The sequence below is a fragment of the Festucalex cinctus genome, chromosome 6, assembly GCF_051991245.1.
Source record: "Festucalex cinctus isolate MCC-2025b chromosome 6, RoL_Fcin_1.0, whole genome shotgun sequence".
In the NCBI taxonomy this organism is placed as follows: Eukaryota; Metazoa; Chordata; class Actinopteri; order Syngnathiformes; family Syngnathidae; genus Festucalex; species Festucalex cinctus.
The window spans coordinates 10468286-10490143 of NC_135416.1; the positions used below are offsets into that span (position 1 = coordinate 10468286).

Genomic DNA, 21858 nt, shown 5'->3' on the forward strand with positions numbered 1-21858 from the left:
GTTGTGTGTTTAAGGCCTAAAAAAATAAAATAAAAAAATAAACATCTTGGATCAAAAGGATGCAGTTTAGATTCAATTAAGTAGTGCAGTGTGCTGTAAGATCCAGCTGATGGCGCTGTGGTCAGAAAAGTTACAAAAGTGATACAATTTTGCAGTTAGCTGGCTCGAAATTCTACCATTAATAGTTCAGTCATGCTTTTGTATTTGTGTATGAATTATGAAGTATTACCCCCAAATAAAATCACAATTTCATATCACTAAATCCACAATATAGACTTAAATACATTTTATGTGCATGTTTTTATAGTATTTATCTAATTTTGCATATTTTTTTTTAAAGCAGAAGTTAACCTTAAACATTTCAATAATATAATATGTTATATGTGACCTCAATAGTCTAAACATTGCATTCTGATTAATATTACATTTGTGGAATAAGAGTTATGAATCAAAATCCAGACATTTTTATCCATCTCGGGGGGTAGCCATTTTGACACTTGCTGTCGACTGAAGATGACATCACAGTTGCTCAGGGCTCAGGCAACAACCAATCACAACTCACCCTTTTTCTGATGCTGAGCTGTGACATATCTCACATATGACATATTGTCAATCTTTTTTTTTTTGGTGGGGGGCGGTTGACTTCCCCCTTTAAGTTCTTAAAACACTTTTTTTTTTTCGAACAATTTTATCTCACAATATATATCATGCTCAAAAATTTATGTTATAATAAAACAAAACTACAGCCATTACCTTCTGTAGGCATAAAAAGCAGGATTACAGTTCAGCTCAGTAATTTCCGTTCATTATTTACAGTAGTGGCAAAGTCACTGCTTCTGCATGAGATCGTCATTTTTAAAGGTTACTAGCCACGCTGTGTAACAATCATTTTGTTTCCTAGATGATCTCTCCTAACAGGTCTCGGTGGACAGAAGTGTGGATAGCAGCCTGGGTGAGTCGAACTGCACATACACACACCACACTGCCATCACTCGGGTGTTATGGGAACCGCTTGGGTCTCATCACATCCAATCAGTCACTAGTAATCCACTGGGATATCATTAGAGCTGCAATCAATTAGAAAACAAAGCAGGATGTAGCGCTCCCTCTCCTAATTGCATCTTTTCTCTCATTAATCACAACAAGAGTGCATAAACGTGTGCGGGTCTCATGTTTGAGTCAGTGGGACTCTTAGCTGCATGCACACTTCCTTGTTTCAGGTAGAAAATAACCATTTTAAATGTCAGAGTCCTGCTGGTTGGAAATTCTCAACCAGTTGTTGAACTTTCCCTTTTATTGTGTGCTGTTCTGTTTGAATTATTTGACAAAGTGCTTCAGATGAGTGCATACAACTTTGCCCTCTGAGAATTGACATTGCTGTTCCAATACTTTTGGATGGGACTGTTTTTGACCTAAAATGGTGGAAGTAAGTGTGAGTCAAATCCGAGAGTATCCGGTAAATTGTGTGACAATCTTCTAATAGGGATGCAACGATAACGGGAATATTGTGATCTTGCGATATTAAAAACGCCACAATATATCGTCGTCGTCATGTCACGAAATTAAAAGCAGCACATCTGTTAAAAGAAAAAAAGTCGGGCTGACTTCCATTTATGCAGTTCTAGCACCATCTGGTGGCTACTTTTTTTTTTAGTGCAGTTTAATTTTCACGACGCATGTTTTGGCCCTTTTATGTTAAAATCCACGCTAATGCTCAGATGATTGTCGTAATATACTTGTGAAGCGAGTGTGGAGGAACTCAATGTGTGCTTTAATATTTTAGTCTTATTAAAGATTGTAGGTTGTTTATATGCAATTTTGTTATGTACAAAAGCACAATATTGTTTTTGTTTTTTTAGTATGAGCTCTTTTTTTTTTTTAACAATAGTGGCCTTTTTTGTATCGCCAACCTCCCCACAATATCGTGATAATTGTCGTATCGTGACTTTCATATCGTGATCATATCGTATCGTGATGTTTTTGATATCTTTACATCCCTATCTTCTAATAGTCTGTGATAATTAGTTTTAAAACCAGAGCAAGAGCACTATTAAGATATGTGAGCCAAGATGGCTAAATTAATACAATTTTACATCTGCATGTTCACTCTACTAATTTTTCAATTTCAGCATATTCTGCTGTAAATTTTTATTTTATATATAAAAAAAAAATAATGTTTGAGTCAGCTTCAATTTGTTTTCATTCCCTCTCAGGCAGTAGCATCTTTTTTTTCCCTTTTGGCTTGGCTTTAAAAACCATCACAGTGTACTAATGGTTAGCATGTTTGACTCGCTGTTCTGAAGATCTGGGTTTGAATCTCACTTACTAAGGTTTCACCATGTTTATAATGTGTATGTCACTTTATTTTCAAGAATAGCTATTGTATCTGTTTTCGTGCCAGATTCTCACTAAAAAAGCTTGACTGTGGAGAAACATTTTGATATTACACCATAAAATATTAACAGATCCGTTTGATGGATGTGTATAATATGTACGCATTCATTGTGATGTAGTGGTGAATTGAATTGATGGATTTGTAATACAAATGTTTGCATTTGAGAAGCGTTGCCCTTTAGCGGTGTGCAGTGAATTAAAAACCACAAGTTCTTTGGCAGCGGCAATCATCCTATTATGTGGGGCACTTTAGGCTAAATTGCAGAGTGCTGAAGTAGTGAAAATGAAATAAAATCAGACACACTGATGTGTCATCATTCTGGTCCGAGGCATCTTTTCCTTTGCGGTGATGACTTGGAGTTTAACGCCGCTCTAAACCGAGAGGCTCATAAAATGCGAAATGGGTGAATTTTTTTTATTTTATTTTTTTATCTCCTCTCGTCCTCTCACAGGAAATAATCTCACTTCCTTCGCCCTGGTGTGCTGGCTGTGCATCTCTTTTGGCAGGATTTGTCTTCCCCCTCCCCAGAGATCGGCGGCTTCGTTCTGTGAGTCGCTGTTCATCCCTTTTCAAAATGAAGCGTAACATTTGGGCCCCAACAGGCCAAGTGTCTTTTTGATGTCAGCTACAACACTTGGGAGGCCGGCGACACAATCAAACATTTGAGCTTCCTTTATATTGTACTTGTTTTGTTAGGAGACAACTGGGCATTCCATTAGTTACACTCGCTAATGGCATCCAAGCGTGGATGTGGATCGTCGTTGCTTTCATACAGTATGCTGACATATGAATGTGTGGCCACTGTTACAGATTGATTGTCCAGAATATGTATAATTGAAGGTAATGGTCAGATTCAGTGGCTGCAAATGATTCACTAAAGGGATTACCGTGGCGTAATAATTGGTTAACTGGTCGTTAAGAAACTGTTATTAAGTATGTGTGTAAATCTGTAGCTCCCTGTTGATCTGTAAAATAATTTGTTTAAATTCCATCCATCCATCCATTTTCTTGACCGCTTATTCCTCACAAGGGTTGCGGGGGGGGGGCTGCTGGCGCCTATCTCAGCTGGCTCTGGGCAGTAGGCGGGGGACATCCTGGACTGGTTGCCAACCAATCGCAGGGCACACAGAGACGAACAACCATCCACACTCACACGCACACCTAGGGACAATTCGGAGCGCCCAATTAACCTGCCATGCATGTCTTTGGAATGTGGGAGGAGACCGGAGTACCCGGAGAAGACCCAAGCGGGCACGGGGAGAACATGCAAACTCCACCCAGGAAGGTCCGAGCCTGGACTCGAACCGGAGACCTCAGAACTGGGAAGCGGACGTGCTAACCACTCGACTACCGTGCCGCCACTTTGTTTAATTTAATATATCTATATCTATATTTATTTTAATTTTTTTAGATAAAATATTCTTTGAATGAAATAATCATTTAGATTTTAAAAAAATATATAAATTTACAAATTGTCAGAAACAGGCACGAAAAGTAGCTAAAAAGTATTTTTTTTTAAATTTGTATTTATTTATTTTTTTAAAATACAGTGTTTCCCTCGTTTTCCGCTGGGGTTAGGTTCCGACAAATACCCGCAATAAATGAAATCCGCAAAGTAGTTAGCTTTATAATTTACATGTATATACATTTTTTTCTCGCCTTAAAAGTGTCACATCATTACTTCCTGCTTTTAAATGTCATCATTATGACCTTCCTGTCATCCGGGCTACTTTTTATGAATCCGCTCCTTCAGCTAAAAATAGCCACCAAACTTGTTTTGTGCTGAGCTTTTCTTTTTTCCGTGAGCGGTAATAAATCAGCTTTTACTCTTAAACATCATCGCGGCTGCCTTCAGTCATAGTCGATATGACAGCCCCCACCCCCACCACCGTCCTCCTCCTCCTTGTCACAGAAACTGCACGATGGCCCTGGGTGTTAAATTGAGTGGAATTGATTTTACGCGGCAAGCCGAAGACATCTGAAGGGCTTGCACCCGTCTCCTCCCACACACGCAGAAAAAGATGATAGTTATATAAGTTTCCCTCCCACTCCCTCCTTCCTCTCTGCCATGAGCAGGGGTGTTGTCATGGCAACCCCACCCCTCCTCTTGAACGTCAGAGGCATGAGCTCGGAGGATGAAGCTGCGCGCGGCATCTGTCTCTCGTGCTTTCCCGGAGAGCACCTGTCATCTTTTTGGACTTTATTTCTGTTTGCGTGACACTCCGAGAGCTGTGACGGAACACCCCGCGCCGTGCGGACGGATTTGATCGCCAACCCGAGTTTTCCGGCTGCGTGAACAGGTGAGCGCTTGTGTGTTCACTCGCTATTTTTGAGGATGTCTGGAAAGAGCATGCAGTTGATTTTTTTGGCATGTATGCTGTGTGTCATATTTTCTTTTTGTATGTTAAATTCCACATGGGTAAGATTTGACCGGGTACACCCTCAATTGGGTGCCACACAATCGCAGGGGAACATAGACAAACAACGCATTTGCACTTTTGGACAGTTCAGTCTTCAGTGGATGCATCTAACATGCATGTTGTGGGAGCGAGTGCTTGCAGAAGATCCACAGGGAGAACATGCAAACTCCACAAAGGATTCGAACACTGAACCTCAGAACTGAGAGGGAGACGTGCTAACCACTAGGCACACTGTGCTGAACTGATTCCTTCCATGCTTAAACCATATATTACGTAAAACATTTATTTTGTTTTAACTTAAATATTAGAACTGCCATACGAGCAGAAAAGGAAGTTACCATGGGAAAATATACAGTTGTGCGCATTAGTTTATATTCCCAAAATATACAAAATACTAATTTCGGTGATGAGTCATAGCATTTTTGTGTCATTAAGTGACGTTTAGCTTTTGTACATGTACACAATTGTGCTCATAAGTTTACATACCCCTAGGCTGGGCTATGTAAACTTACAAGCACAAGTTTAACTAAGAATAGGGCTGATTTCAAGTTGAGCTCTTTTAAAAACTGAAATGAAAAAGGAAAAGGGGACTTCCTCTCTATTTCCCAAAGTGCTGCCCTTTGTGAAGTGAGTTGAGTCGGCTCATATCTCTAGAAACAGAAAATGGCGGGGGGGGGGGGAAAGACGAAAATTTAGTAATTTGGGTAATGGCTTGTATCTCGAAAATAATCAAAAGCTCGGTAAAGACTAGTTCAACAACAAACTGATTAATACGCGAATGCAAGCCTGTAAATATGCTGTGTTTGAAAGCGCTATTGTTCTTAACTTGTTTTTGCTTCTCTTCATGTGATTTTTGAGTTTGGCCGCATGGTGGCGCATGTGCCCCCAAGATACTGTAAATGAAGCTCGTGGTAGTGAGCACATACCCCGCAGACTTACTGTAAAGTACAACAACAATGCAGACTCACTATAATGTAATGATGTGAAAAGTAAAATGTTCATCTTATATGATTATTTAAATTCTTAGTTAATTTAGAATGCATCAATTTATTACATAGGTTTTCATATTGATCGTGTTTTTACGAACGCGCACTATCGCGCACGCATATAAAGGTATTTGTTCTAGTGTAGTAGCCGTAGTTGGCGATCCAAGACGACCGATCTTCTGCGCATGCGCGTCACCGATCGTGCAGGAGTCACCGATAGCGTTTTGACACACGTTCGGGCACAGCCACTGAGAAATGAAGGAAAAAAGAAGAAAAAAAAGCCTATATGACTGTATTATACTGCCCACGTGTGGCCAATATGGACACACCAGAAGGAGCAGCATAACGAATTGAAAATGGACATTGAACATTAATGTATTTACATTTATAAAGTACAATCATATAGTACTGCTTCCCTCATTAGAAAACACACAATTTGGAGGTGTGGTGGGCGGTTATTTTAGGTCCAACACAATAACTCTTGTCTTCCTCTCCTCTTCTCCAACATCAAGATCCCCTCCTTCCTCCCCATCCATTTGGGACCCCCGAACGATGTCGTGGTTGTTCTTGGACTGGTTCGTGCCGCTCTACCTGCTGGTTTCCGTGCTGGTGCTGGCGGGCTTCGGAGCGTGCCTGTACTTCCTGGAGCCCGGGCTTCACGACACACACATGTGGAGCAACAAAAGCGGCAGGCACCGCCCGCTGGTGGCCAGCGTGAACTGCAGAGATGATGACACAGATGCTCTCATATGATCCCACGGGAGGGCGGAGGAGGAGGAGGGGGAGTAGGAGGCGGGGGGGCTTCGACAATGGAAAGAGGAGGGATGATCTGATAAGCCTTATCCTATCACACCAACAACTCTCTGATCCCAAGCATATTGTATTTATTTATTTTTTTCATGGGTGAATGAGACTAAAATGAAGCAGATGGGCTGTAGTGAAAATAATGCAAGAACGAGATTATGGAGGGGTTTGATGGCTTTTGGAAAGATTTGATGTCAACGTTCGTGCCATTGTCCACCTGTGCCAATTTTTTAACATGCAATTTTGTTTTTGTACTTTGGCTACCATTTCAAGAGTATCATTGTGTTGATGTATGTAGTACTGTATTCCTATTGTTAAAGTGGCATATACTTCAGGTAACCTTGCATAATCTTGTAAAATCCAGTACATTTTTTTTTGTTTTTTTGTTTTAAACACACGTCTACTGCTTTATGATTTGTTGTGCATGTAGAACAGATCGCTGTGTTATTTGGGTCACATATTAAAATTACGGTACATTGGAACTTTGTGGAAAAGCTGCATTATTTCAGTAGTTCAATTCAAAAAGTGAGACTCGCATACCTTACAAAAATGTGTATAAATATATATGTTTGTAGACTATAGGCCCATGTAATTTCATTTTTTGAATGAACTGCTGAAACAAATTTAAGTTTTTCCACAATATTCAAATGTATTGAGATGCACTTGAAGTATTTGCAACATTACTTGATATCTTAATGTTAAAAAAAAAAAGCTCTTCCATTTAAAAAAAAATAGCTCTTCCGTTTTTATGACCTTTCCCGCATAGATTCAGCACAATTCAAAATACAGTTAACACTTTAATTCATAATTTAATTAATAAACTGATTTAATATGATGTCACCCCAGTTATGGTATATAATAGTTAAACCCAAAATTAATTTATTTTAGTTTGAATTATTTGGCGAATGTTTTTTGTGAAGTTGTGTTAAAAATTGATCAATTAATTAATAAATTTCTGACAATTTTGCAAGCATTTTAATGCACCATTGTACCATCTCAAACTTTCCTTTGCCACTATGGGTAATTTTCAGCAAAAACAATACCCAATGAATATATATATTAAAAAAAAAAAAAAGGGTATGAATACATTTGTGCTTTGCTACATATTTTACAATTAAAAGATATTGGGTGGCACACATTGCAATCGGTTCCGACCACGCGTCTTGTTTTCCTCTGTTCTGTATGACAACACCACATGTTTATCATGGCTGTATCAAACTGCACATCATCATCTTGGGAGGTGTTCGTAGTATTTTTTGTGACCTTATTTAGCTCCATAAGATTGTCTGTATCATGCAGTGCAACTGTAAATGAAAACTGTGCACGATTTTCTTTGTAAAGGCCGATTTTGTATTGGATCATGTTGTCAGGTGTACCTAATGTTGTGGCTGTTGATGCTGTAAACCGGGCAAAATATAGCATGCGGGCCAAGTCTGACCTCCGAGCATTTCCATTATCAAGTAACATTTGTTGCAGGAATTTAGTCTTTCTTTTTTTTGGCTAAAATTATTTCATGCATTATTTATTTATATTAATGAAAAGTTAGTTAATTTATTGTTATCACATTCAATGCCATCGACGACTATAAACGTCAAAGATCATTTTAACTGGACTAGGTGCGAATAAGTTAATGATAAATTAATTTACATATAAATTCCAAAGGGTCCTTGAGGCCTAAAAGTTTGCCCACCCCTGTTACAGTGTAAAATGCATTGAATTATTCAGAATGTCGGCGTGTCCCTCCTCTCCATGGCAACAACAGACGCCGAGACGCATGTGGATGGTTTGTGCCACTGTGTAGTAGTGACCATAAGTACAACGTGTGACTAATAAAAGCAGCAGATGTGTGTTTATAGATGACAGAAAATGGCGTCACAAGAGATCTTTTGTCGTGCCTGTGGCTGACTCACTCCACTCTCGTCTCGTGCGCTCCCTTATCTGGTTGACACCAAAAATAAAAGTCTGGTGTTGTAGTTGTGACGAGTACGTGCGATGTCAAAGAGCAGGACGGCGCTTAGAGCGAGGATGCAGCGTGGGTGCGAAACAACAGTGCGGCCTCAGTGTGCAGGAATCGCGAGAATGGTGCTTGTCCGCCCATGACACCCACTCTGTCTTTCTTTCCTCATCATGCTGTTTGTCTCCTGTACTCTCTCAAGTCTGACAACAACAAGACAGCCTCCATGTGCGGGTTAGTCACTTTTAATTACTTTTAAAAAATCTTCATTGTCATTGTTTCTAATGTACAGATTTTTCTTTTTTAAATACTGCCAAATAGGGTTATAATAGTTTTGTATTTGCCAAAATGGTTAGATTTTATTTAATTGTGACTTTGTTTTTTAAATTCAGTTACTTTTGATTACTTGTTAGCGCAGAATTGTTCTTATTAGATTTATTTATTTAATTATTATATGTTTCATTTTGGGGTTTAGGTTCAATTTCAGTTTTAAAAAAAAATAAATCAGAACTGTTCAGTTAGCCACGTTTACACAGTTAACATAGCACTTCCTGTATTATACTCTTATTCTGAAAGACAAAGCGCACCACTTCCTGTAGCATAAATGGATGGTTTAGCGACTAATAGTAAGTAATCTTGACAGTAATCTTGACGACATCGCGTGAAAAAAGTCAAATGATCGATTCTTCTACACGTAATGGCCAATAAGGCACTTAAGTATACTTGTCACTACTTGAACTCGAATGAAATGAATGAAACTTGAAAACGTGATTGTTTTATTGTGTTATGCTGTCTCAAATTCAAATGAAATTTGTATTTGTGTACAACGCTTTATTTCAGATGTGGTTGGTTAATTAAAACTGAATTGATCTGAGTGGTAATGAGAAATGTCTATTTTTAATTATTTTTGTTGCACTCTGTTGACCACACTGCTATCAGTGTTGGTTCACTTTTCACTCAGTGTGTGAAAGTGAGCGCAAATGCTTGTCAGTCTCTAAAACTAAATTGATGGATGGGTCTGCATTTCTACACTTAAATTGTGTTTTGTCGATTGCCTGCAGTTTTCCAGAAGGAATTGCAAGCCTTTAACAAATGTTTCTTTATTTCATTCTTCACCAGGTTGCATTTTAATCTCATTTCCCCAACGTAAGCAGCAGCAGACAAAGGAAGAATGAGCGTATTTGAGCGTCTGTCACCTTTAATCCCTCGCCTGTCGGCGTCCTCCAAACAAGCAAAAGATCATCCTCATCTTCCTCATCCTTCACCCGCGCCGTTGTCTGCTCCCGTCATAAGGAAAGGGATTGGCATGCCTTCATTTAGGCTCCAGGGTGTCACCTATGAAAGAAATCAAAAAGAGGACTCAGGTGCTGACAGGTACACGAACAATGGAGTTTATTATGGGTCATTTGAGAGCAAAACAAAGCAACATGTAGGCCTATAGCAATCAATTGTTTACCAGGTTCCTCTCTCTCAACAGCTTTGGACCTGCTAGTTCATCTACATGTCCTCCTTGGGGTAAACACGGTCAGCAGATGCAGAGGAATAACGGCGAAATTAATGTCAAGCGTCCTGCAAAGCCCTCCGTCTCCTTTTCTCCAATGACGAACACCTCTCCTTCTGGTCTTCAACTCAAGTCGAGCCTTTCTCTCCAGCCCCGCCCTTCGCATCCTGGCGTTCCCTTTACATTACTGGACCAAAGAGAGCCCCAAGCCAGGCGGGATGGGCTTGATCAGAAAGCAGTATTGGACTTTTCTGATAGAGGTAAATATGGATTAAGTACTAGAGATGAGCAAAATCCTCTACCTAAATCTTAAAAACATTCATGTATTATAACTTGCTTTTGAGATTATGGGTTAGGAGTTTATCTTAAATTAAAAAGTAGCATAATTCTATAATAATAATAATAATAATAATAATACATCAGATTTATTAAACATAAAACAAACACATCACAAGTATAAACTACAAGTTGAAGTTAAAAAAAGGAGGAAAGAAAAAAAATGTCAATAATATAATTTACATGTTCAAAAAGGAATAGGAAGAAGTACAAAAACGTATCTGGTCCTACTCCCTAATACTTCTTTCATGACAATATACTAAGTTCTTACTAACATAAAAATTAAACAATAGAAAATAAACAAAACATGTTCAAACATTTATATGGCGTTTTCTCTTTTGCTTTCTGAAATTTTCTTCTTCTATTGGCAAATAATGTTATTGTAAGTTATATATCATCACTGTCCTGTGAAAAACAATTATGTCAATTTTTGTCTTTTAAAAAAAACAAAAACATTTTTATGATATAAAACTGAATGCAGACAACGCAAAAATGTAAAAATAAGTACATAAAGAATTGATATCAGTGTTTTTCACCCGACAATGACAATATTCTTAATTTTATGATTTTTGTTCATTTTTTTATTTCAGTTTCTCAGTATCCTCAGGTTGTATTTGATAAAAGAATTTAAACTTGTTTATGAGTTTTTATTACTGGTTATGACTAAATTTAGTTTAATATAAGAAATAGTTGTACCACAATGGCATTAGACATGGATTGGGTGTTCGAAGCGAGCTGTTTATTTGTTATTAGAAATTTTCTCAAGTCAAAATTTCCAGTTTGATATTATCCTCTTGACTACCAAGAAAAAGAATATTGTCCAATCATGTTTATTTTTGATATTCCGTAATCTTTGTGAAATAACTGGAATACTGCAAAAGAAATTTTTTGAAAAAAAAAAAAAGTTTTTATTTTTAAGCTATGATGTGTCCACTACAAAGGGCATTTTTTAAACTTACATGCTAGGCTCAAATACACGTTAAAATAATTCAAACAATACTTTAATGTGTTCTTAAGAGTCTTATAGAAACATGCTAACAGCATTTAAAGCCTAAATATGTTCAATAAAAAGTGTTATACACTTGACCTCTTCCCTAAAAGGTGCTTGCACTGAGGGAAGCCATTTTCTTTTATGATGCAATCAAAGGTAGCAAAGCCCTACACTTTTGGTATTATTGGAAAGCTCTGAATGTCGTCCTCTATAGAGCACAAACGTTAATTCAATTGTATGGACTGGGGTGGGAGATATTCAGATTTAAAAAGGTCCACTACAGAGGACAAATTTGAATTGCTGGTAGTCAGGAGGTTACGCAATCTTTTTTCTTAAAATACATTCCTCATTTGATGACTTTTTGTCTTGTTTATTTAAGCCCAGTATTTGCATCCTGGATACGAGAAAATACACTCTGAGAAGCAAGCAGATGGACGCATGACTCCTGAAAAGTCCGTGGCCCGCGTTGAGGACTGGAGAACGAGCTGGAGAAGGGATACTAAAATGACATCATCCAACACATCCATCAACATTGAATCCACAGAGAAGCAAAGATTCTGCTCCAAACTTTGGACTGATGATGAGGTTGATCAAGAACACAGCCGTCAATCGAGAGAGTGCCCTCGAGCAGCGCGGGCTCCCCGGTGGACGTACAGAGGAACACAATTTAAGACATGTCTGGTGCATCCTGTGCAAACATCTCCTGTACGGCAAAATGGAATCTCATCACCACATGTCAGCGAAATGAGTGACTTTCTAAAAGGATCCTACCGTCATCAAGCTAGCACCAAACTGCGACGTCACTCAAACCTCGACGGGGAGCTGTTTAGCAGGCCGTGTGCACCTGAATCCTCAAAAAGGACTCGTCTTCCTGGCCGGGAAGCGGAAGATCCCTATTACGTCAGCATTTATTATCCAGATTCCGTGTATGAGGGTGAGTACAGAACGGTTGAAAGAGGACTGAAGGCCGTCGCAGGGTGTTGGGGAGGCGTGATCAGACTCAAGATGTTGCTGCTTATCAGTGGAGGAGCAGACATGTTGATTAAAGAAAACACTGGTTAGCGAAGTGTTTCGATGTGGCGCATGTAAATATGTGAAGAAGAAGAGTGGAAGAAGAATGGGAGGAGAGTGAGACATCGTCCGTACAGGTGATGTAAACAATTGCAGCAACTGCGTGTGTAATCTAGTTTTAACAACCTTTGCTGGCATGATGGGCCACACTTTTAAATGAAATTCTTAGATGAGGTTAAAAGATAATTCTTTTAACTCATTCACTGCCATTGACGGATATACACGTCAATGGGAACGGAATTGACTGAATTCATTCACTGCCATTGACGGATATACACATCAATGGCAGTGAATGGGTTAATAACAAAAATATAAACTAATTCATTCTTATTTGCGTATAATTCATCAAATTCATTCCTCTTCTTTGGACAATCATTCTAAATCAATCCAGTGACCTAAGTACTCTCTATCCTCTGTGAAGAATAATAAATAGTCAAGCTAAACTGATCAACTGGGAAGTTAAGACGTCGCAATAATCTATTTATATGTTTGTCTTACTGCGATTGGCTGGCAACCAGTCCAGGGTGTACCCCGCCTACTGCCCGAAGCCAGCTGGGATAGGCTCCAGCACCCCCCCGCGACCCTTATGAGGAACAAGCGGTCAAGAAAATAGATGGATGGATGTTTGTCTTATACTGCCCCCTGGTGGCCAAGACAAACATACCAGAAAGAGCAGCAACACAGACATGTGACAAAACCTTTTTCATTCCGTTTAACTACGTCATTGCTGTATGTTAGTATGAAAAAAAAAATATATATATATATATATATACTAAGGAGTGCTATTATTCCTAATAATAATATGATAAAAATACAAATTGCAATCATTTTGTGGGGCTGGAAGTCATTTTATATTTGAAATGATTTTATTATAAATACGTTTCAGGGTTCAAATTGTGGCCTTCCTGTGTGAAGTTTCCGTACTTGCGTCCAGCTTTCTCTTACGTATGTAGGTTCATTAAAGACTAAACCGTCCATTGTGTTTACGGTTAATGGTTGACGATACGCGGTATAGAAAATGGATGGCGAAAAAGTCCCTGAGTAGTGTGGTTATATTGCGCATGCGCACAGCATCTTCCCACGCCCTCCTTTTCCCTCTCGTGTCGCCTTGGTAACGGAGGAAAAGAAAAGGACGGCGGGGAGGGGGCTCTCAAAGCCAGAGGGAAGGAGAGGAGAGGAGGTACCCAGAACAATCTGCTCATCTCACCACTGCCTTGTCAGAAGCTACTTCGTTGAAATCAGGCGACTTTAGCGGCCTCTCGAAGAGACGTCGTCGCGTCTACAGGTTAGTGACGAAGCAGCTGTTAGCATTGCGGCGCGTGGCTCCCATTAGCCGCTAGCCGTCTTGAACACCGCCAGAGACAATAGGGGCCGACACAGGCTGCTAGGATGATTGTGTTAATTGTATACAACCGGAAGATACACAGCGGCTGGAAATTGGCTTTTCTTTTAATATTAACCTCACACATGTTTTATTAAGAGAAACAGGTGGCAATTTTCACGTATTCATTCACTCCATCACCATCATGTGTGTGACTCGCCCTTATTCGTCTCAGCATGCGATGCTTTGACAGTGTGCATGCATGTATGCGTAATGGCAGCATAGTGTACTGCATGGCTTGTGCATGTGGTAAATGTGAAGTGACAGCCAGGGTGACCTGCGTCACTTGGACCAGGCTGCACTGAGAGGAAGCCCGACAGAAGCGCAGCCAGCTCCATGTGCATGAGCCTGCAGGCTGGGACCTCACTTGCCTTTTATCTGTTGTTATTATTATTTACCATCTGTCAGTGCAACACTGCTGATTCAGCCCAGACACACGTTTTTTATTTTATTTTATTTTATTTTTTTAACACCTCAAGTGTGTCACAGTCATGCTTGTCTGCATCTTTAATATAAGGGTGTCTGGGTGTTGTTCAGTGGTGAAGATCCTTATTCCTTTCCCCCTTTTCAAAATTCTGAACAATTGTTTATTTTTGGTATTATCACCTCCTGTGGGTCAATTACATGAGGGCTTTTTTTTTTTTTTTTTTTAAATGCCAATTCCTCTGTACTTTCACCAGGATGTCACGATTTAGAAGTTCTTCACCTTTAGATGATCAAACATGCTAAAAATAATCCAATATAGGTCAGGGCATGCTAAGCAATTTAATAACTATATTCATTCTCTTTTGAGGCAGCAGAGGCTCGTCTCCACAATTACTGTTTGTCCTCATTTTAGTTGCTGGTGGGCTGGAGTCTATCCCATCTCACTTTGGTGACATCATTCAAAATTCTCAGACAAACAGAACAGTCCAGTGGTGACTTGAATGAACGAGAATATCCACAAGCATTTAATCAAACGCCACAATAGAAGGCCGGGAATTCAAACCCAAACCATATGACACAACCATACTCCACTGTAGTGTCTAATGAGGCTATAATATTTTTCAAGTGGAACACCCCTATGAAGATTGTCAGCTTAGTTTGGGTCTGAATGTGGGCTGCTGTCTTATCCACAGCGGGGACGCTCAGCCACTGGCCATGCGCAAATCCTGTTTTGTCACTTATAAGCTCTTTAAATTAGACATGCAAAACTGTATTGTCATTCCTGATGACAGCATCACCAAAAAATAAAATAATGTTGGTAGCTTAACTCAACTCATTTCCACGGGTCCTGTGATTGGCTGGCGACCATTGCAGGGTGTACACACAATAAATCAATTAACAGATTATTTAATAAGAAAACAGGACTACAAAACATGAATAAATGAATTTAATTAACAATCCTATAGGACAAAATGGCAAAATTAATGTAAAAAATAATATTGTTTATTTTATTAATTAATTCAAAATTCACGATCACTTAATTATTTTAATTATATACGTTTTATTTTATTAATATTTTAGTACTTTCAATAAATCAATTAGCAAATTATTTACTGAATGAGATGAATAGGAAAAATGAATAAACACATTTTATAAACCACATTTTCCGAAAAAGTACTCAGTGGGTCAGAATAAAGAACGGTGAAGACCAATTGTGGCCCATGAGCCATACTCGACCAATCCCTGTTGTTGACCTCGCTCCAGATAGGAAGGAGCAGGCGACCCAGCTACTCTACTGGCCTACTTCTTACACATGACAGGCACTCTGTATGAAAATTTATATTTAATTTTGATCTCTCCTCTACAGACATGTCTGACATAGTTCCTCCAGAAGTGAGACCCAAACCGGCCGTCCCTGCCAAACCCCCCAATGTGGGCGCCCCCTCCCCCTCCAGCCCCTTAACGCCTCAAGCGCCGGGCATGGGAGGGGTGGGAGTATCCGCGCCACCTCCCAGCGCCATCCCGGTGCCCATCGGGAGTCACGGCCCGAGCCACGGGGCCTCTCATATCGTTGGGCACGGCGCGGGTCATGCTGCAGCCCACATTGGTGGCCACGGTCACAGCATCTCCAACAGCACCAGCGGGGGCTCCACTCTGCTGGGGTACATCGGTATCGACACCATCATTGAGCAGATGAGGAAGAAGACGATGAAGACGGGCTTTGACTTTAACATCATGGTTGTCGGTGAGTGACATGTGACTGCAGCCTCTCGTAAAAGCGTGTGAAATTTCAGCACAGTGAGGGTCTAGACCAGGGGTCTGCAACTTGCAGCTCTGGAGCCACATGTGGCTCTTTAGTTTTGTTATTAAAAGTAACTATTTTTCATTTGACTTCACTCACATACTGTGAGGGAGGACACAAACAAGTGTCTCCATCAGGCCTGCTCATCAGAGCCTTTTCACCACCAGGTCACAGCGGTCTGGGGAAATCGACTCTGGTGAACACCTTGTTCAAGTCGCAAGTGAGCAGGAGGAGCGCAGGATGGCCCCGTGATGACAAGATCCCCAAAACCGTGGAGATCAAATCTGTGTCTCACGGTGAGTACACGCAGCGACACGCACTCAGTATTTCTATTTTTAGAAATGAAATAATCCACTTGCCAACTCATTCTCATGCAGCTTGTTTATATGGGAGGTTTTGGAGCTCCTTTCTGAACTACCTTGTGTTGTGATATTCAGTCATGACATAAGCTCCAACACGACAAATGTTACTTAGTTATCAGCCATCTTAGATTGTTCTTGATTGGATTGCTTTTTGGCTTGAATCCCCCGTTAATGTTATGAGCATACTGTAATGTGGAGGCAGACATTTATGACATTCGCTTACAGGCTTATTGAAGATATATGACGCCAATTCTGTCGTCCTTCCTCTAAGCCAGACATTTTCTGGATTGACATGAAGATAAACATTGTAGAGTATCCTCCGTGATTTAGAGCACCAGGGAGTTAGAGGTGATAAATCGGTGATAAGCTGCTTGGGTGGTCCAATTTCATGGCCATGCGTCAAAGGACACTTACATGTATTGCAATAAATTAAAACATTAATTAATTCATCTAGCCATTTTCTCTACCACTGCCTTGTCCTAATTAGGACAAGCCTTTCCTCAGCTGGCTATGGGAGGGAGGTGGGGTACACCCTGGACTGGTTGACAGCCAATCAACAGAGCACAAATAGACAAATAGACAAATGTTAGTTTTTATTAGTTTAGTTCTTTTAAAAAAATGCTTAGTTTTAGTTTAGTTTGTTAGTTTTAGTATTAGTTTTTTTTTTTTTAAATGTGTATTACTGGTGCGCAATATTTAAAAAAAAAAAAACACCATGGGAGCGATGTCATCTGAAAGTGCTTTTCTATTGGCTGCTGCTAGATGACATCGCTTCTGTGTGACATACTTTCAAACGTCATTATTCTGGTTTATATCAAAATAATCCATCCATCCATCCATTTTCTTGACCGCTTATTCCTCACAAGGGTCGCGGGGGGTGCTGGCGCCTATTTCAGCTGGCTCTGGGCAGTAGGCGGGGGACACCCTGGACTGGTTGCCAACCAATCGCAGTATATCAAAATAAATCTACTAAAAATCACATTTAAAATCATCCCCAAAGGCTCATACATTCAATGAATTACCAAAGACTAAAACGAAGGGCATGTTTGCTATAATGAACTAAGTCAAATGCCATTTTTAGCACATGTCACGGGCCACTGAAAAATGGACGGCAGGTCGCAAATGGCCCCCGGGCCGTAGTTTGGAAACACCCCTTCATTACAGTCAGTGTGATACCACCACTGCCTCAATTTGAGCCAGGAAAAACCCTGCTAATAGTGAGGTAGCATGCAGGCCACTATTTCACCATTCCACCCACCTTAATAAAATATCAAAATGGAAGCGGATTGACCTTCTCAGTATGTTGTATTGTATTTTTTTTATGACTCTTTGTATGCAGTTATTGAGGAAGGCGGCGTGAAAATGAAGCTGACTGTTGTCGACACTCCCGGCTTTGGGGACCTAATCAATAACGACAACTGGTGGGTGGTTTTCCATTTCCTGTGCAGCCTCACTTCACCATTTGAAATTTTAAACTCACAACTGAATTACAGAAAAGATAAGGGAATAACTGTTTTGTCCTCCACATAAATTACTTCTAATTCTCTGAAATATGGTGACAATTTTTATCTGCTCAACATAGCTTTTTTCATTTGTGTCCACAGCTGGGAGCCCATTTGCAAGTACATCAACGAGCAGTATGAGAAGTTCCTCAAAGAGGAGGTGAATATCACCAGAAAGAAGCGCATCCCAGATACCAGAGTGCACTGCTGTCTCTATTTCATCTCCCCGACTGGACACTCGTAAGTAGGAATGGGAACTCCTCACGATACGTGATACAAGGCTGACAATAACGATTATCTCACGATATGACGATACCGCGATTATTGATATATTGGTCAGGTCATAAATCCACGATAATCTATGATAAAACCACTCAAGACATAAACTAATGTTTATTTCAATGAGAAAATAGTTTATTTTTGTATCATCACAGAAACACAACATTAAAACTGGTGTCTTCTTCACAGTGAGTACCTTAGTGTATTTTTTTTTAAACAAATACAAATGTCGAGACAACTTTTTGTGAACAAATTTGTCTTTCTGAAACATTGTCATGCAACATGTCAGTCAGTTACATAGTCAATTGTTTAATTTTATAACACAATTTTTTTATGTAACATCGCAAAAGTAAATTAAATACAATTACATAAATATTAAATCAATATTAATATTCCTCAGAAATTATGTGCTTCAAAAAGCCAAAACATAAAATATGTTTTCAAATGTTAAAATTGAAGATATAATACACATTTTTCATAGAAATGTATGCAAAACTGAGTCACTTGCTGGTTCGATAAATGTCTTACACAAGTAAATGTAAGCTCATGAGTCTCTTCGCCTGCAGACTTCTGTACATTTCCTCGCCATTCTTATGAGGCGCTCCCCCTAGTGGCCCACCAAGTAATTGCTCAATAAGAAATGAACAATGGAGCCGTTATAGTGTCTTTATATTAACTACAAATATCGCGATACTTGCGTAGGCGCATCGATAATCTATCTGGAGACAAAGTGTCACGATTCATCGCGATATCGATATATCGTCACACTCCTACTCGTAAGTGGGTCTTTGTCATGTGGCTGAAATTGTCCCCACTCTATTAAGTCTTTCGTCTACATTCTATTCATCTGTTGTGCATCAAATCTAGCGCACGGCATCAAACTGCGACCGGGAGAATTCCCAGAGCGGTGAAGGTTAATGAGACGGATGAGACATGACAACTTAATTTCCCGCGCCTCCGTCTGCCATTCTGATTATTAGCGCTTGTGCATTCATGGAGAGTGACAGCTCCCCTTCCCAACCCACTTTCTCGTCTTTCATTTATCGACTGTACGCGACAGACTGCGGCAGCTCGACGTGGAGTTCATGAAGCGCTTGAGTCACTCCGTCAACATCATTCCTGTGATAGCCAAGGCCGACACCATGACCCCCGAAGAGAGACACGAGTTCAAACAGCGGGTGAGTGGCGCTCCATTGAAAGTGCAAACCTTTTCGTAGTGTGCTTATTTTAGCCTTTTGGATTCAAAATGCTGGACTGACAAATTGTGTAGATTTGTGTGAAAGTATGAAATGCAGCAAATTGTGAAATAGTGGTGGGGTCGGCCTGACTCCAGCGATTATTATGCATGATCCGTATTTGTTTTCATAAATGGGTCATCAAAGTGGATCCACTGGAAGGCCGCAGAGCCACAAGCTTCAAAAACACAACAACAAACATTTGGGAACAAATTGCAATATGGGCCTAAATGTTTACTGAAAAGTAAAGACAAATGTACCGCTTCATAATGTTGTGGTTTGTGATGCAGGTGAAGAAGGAGCTGGAGATGAACGGCATTGAGTTTTACCCGCAGAAAGAGTTTGACGAGGACATGGAGGACAAGAGCGACAACGACAAGATCAGAGTTAGTGATTTGGAGTTTTCCACACAACACTCGCCAAAGATCCCTCGCGGCGGTCCATTAAACTTCATGCAAATGTCTGTCGTCCGCAGGAGGCGATGCCCTTTGCCGTGGTGGGCAGCGACAAAGAATATCAAGTGAATGGCAAGCGGATTTTGGGAAGGAAGACCGCATGGGGAGTTGTAGAAGGTGAGCACTGTTTCTTTTAACAATAGCCACAGAGAATATATTGACAGGATAAGCATTTCATTCTGTTTTTGTTTGCGTTTGTTGCAGTTGAAAATATGAATCATTGTGAGTTTGCCCAACTGAGAGACTTCATCATCAGGTAAAAAGGGCCTGTGCCACGTTTGTGCGGTTGAGATTAATTTACCACACAAACTCACCTTTGCTTGCACAGGTCTCACTTACAGGACCTGAAGGAGGTGACTCATAACATCCACTACGAAACATACCGTGCCAAGAGACTGCATGAGAACGGAGGCCTCCACCCCGTCGACGCCCAGGACAGCAACCTGTAACCAGTCAGTGTTGTCATAAACAAAACAAAAAAACTTCAGTGATGCTGATTGATATGCTCGACATTATATGATCATGACTGGCATCGCTGCATGCTTGAAAAACACTTAAATGTGTAAATATCCATGTCATTCAATGTTATATTTTTATAACCCGCCCCTTGCTTGTCAAAGTAAGTAAATAATTGGGTGTGCCACCCAGTGTCTTGGTGCCATGATACGAAAGACTGCCAACGCCTGCACAGCGTTTGTAGGTTAGTTGAAGTTTAGGAGACGTCTCAGTGAGAATGTTAAGGTTGGTAACATTATATTTGGTTTAGTAAATACTGTAGGTTTTGTGACTGATGGACGTTTAGGATCTTTTAATTATGTATGGTCATTTGTGTCTTCCATATACATTTAATCGCTTTCATAATATTTTTACTTAGGAAAAGTTTACATGTACGAAACTACAGTTTAATATAGTCAGCAGAAAGCGTGCAAAGCTCAACCGTGTGCCAGGATTACATAATTAAATCGTTTAACACATGTTTCTCATTCAAATACATTTATTAGTATGTAACTGAGACAAGATGAGGGCTATTGTATGTAAAAACCACAGCTATGTATGACGTCATTTAATTGCCATACTCCTCTCTACCACATGGTGGCAGCACTCTTCTATGTCTCTGGATCCTTGCAAGACGTTTCCAATAAACTAAAGGCACTTTCACCGATCAGGTTTTTTTTTTTTTTTTTTTTTTTTTTTTTTTTTTAAATGAGATGAATCATTGTTTTGTACAAACGTGCGCATTTGTGTGATTTTTGATTTGCGATGTAATGTCTGATAGAAATGTAGTCTGGAGAAATGTAAAGAAACAGTGGGACATTATGTGACTTCTTTTTCTGGTCTGTTCACTTGTGCATGCTTGAATCCAAATGGTCTGTGCACCTAATGCCACTCACTGCACTGTTGCATCATCAACCATTTCCAAACATGTTATATTTAGTTACATACAGTAAGTGTAAGGAAGCGCTGCAATCTGCAGCTAAGTTGGCAGCCCACGATAGACAGATTGCTCATCCTTCTGATTTGTACTCATTCATAACGTCTCAAAGTTGCCGTGAATCATACAAAACGATATTGATTCAGCATTTTTCTTTGTATTATTTATTGGTATTTATTTAATAAATGTACATTCCCCTAGAAAATCTGTTCATTTGAATGTGTTTTTATTGAAATGTTACACCACTGTTATGTTCTGGAGTTGGAACCCAAAATTCAGACACAAACACTTAACACTTTATTTGCATAACATTAACATTTTTTTTTAATCCATTACGGTGGCATATGAAGGGAAAAATGACAAATATATTGTCCAAATACTTCTGATCCTAACAAAACATCTTCAGTTATTCGGGATCCATGTAGATTGTTTTACAATGAATGATTTGATACAAATACAAAAACTATGTAATTGTTCAAATACTATGATCCTAAGAAATCTTCAATTATTAAGTAGATATGCGGATT

The 21858-nt window shown here is 39.7% G+C and overlaps 2 protein-coding genes across 2 annotated transcripts; both read left to right on the plus strand.

Moving 5' to 3' along the window:
* The first annotated feature begins 6589 nt into the window (after nt 1-6589).
* On the plus strand, nt 6590-13218 carry LOC144021349 (uncharacterized). Its single transcript, XM_077525579.1, has 4 exons — nt 6590-8793; nt 9679-9933; nt 10037-10320; nt 11767-13218. The coding sequence occupies exons 2-4, from the start codon at nt 9731-9733 to the stop codon at nt 12447-12449; spliced, it is 1170 nt and encodes a 389-aa protein (XP_077381705.1). The 5' UTR covers nt 6590-8793; nt 9679-9730; the 3' UTR covers nt 12450-13218.
* Nucleotides 13219-13573: 355 nt separating this feature from the next.
* On the plus strand, nt 13574-21540 carry septin3 (septin 3). Its single transcript, XM_077525578.1, has 10 exons — nt 13574-13743; nt 15632-16009; nt 16234-16362; nt 17768-17849; nt 18033-18170; nt 19270-19387; nt 19735-19830; nt 19920-20016; nt 20104-20155; nt 20228-21540. Exons 2-10 carry the CDS (start codon nt 15634-15636, stop codon nt 20346-20348), a joined length of 1209 nt encoding a protein of 402 aa, XP_077381704.1. The 5' UTR covers nt 13574-13743; nt 15632-15633; the 3' UTR covers nt 20349-21540.
* The last annotated feature ends 318 nt before the right edge of the window (nt 21541-21858 follow it).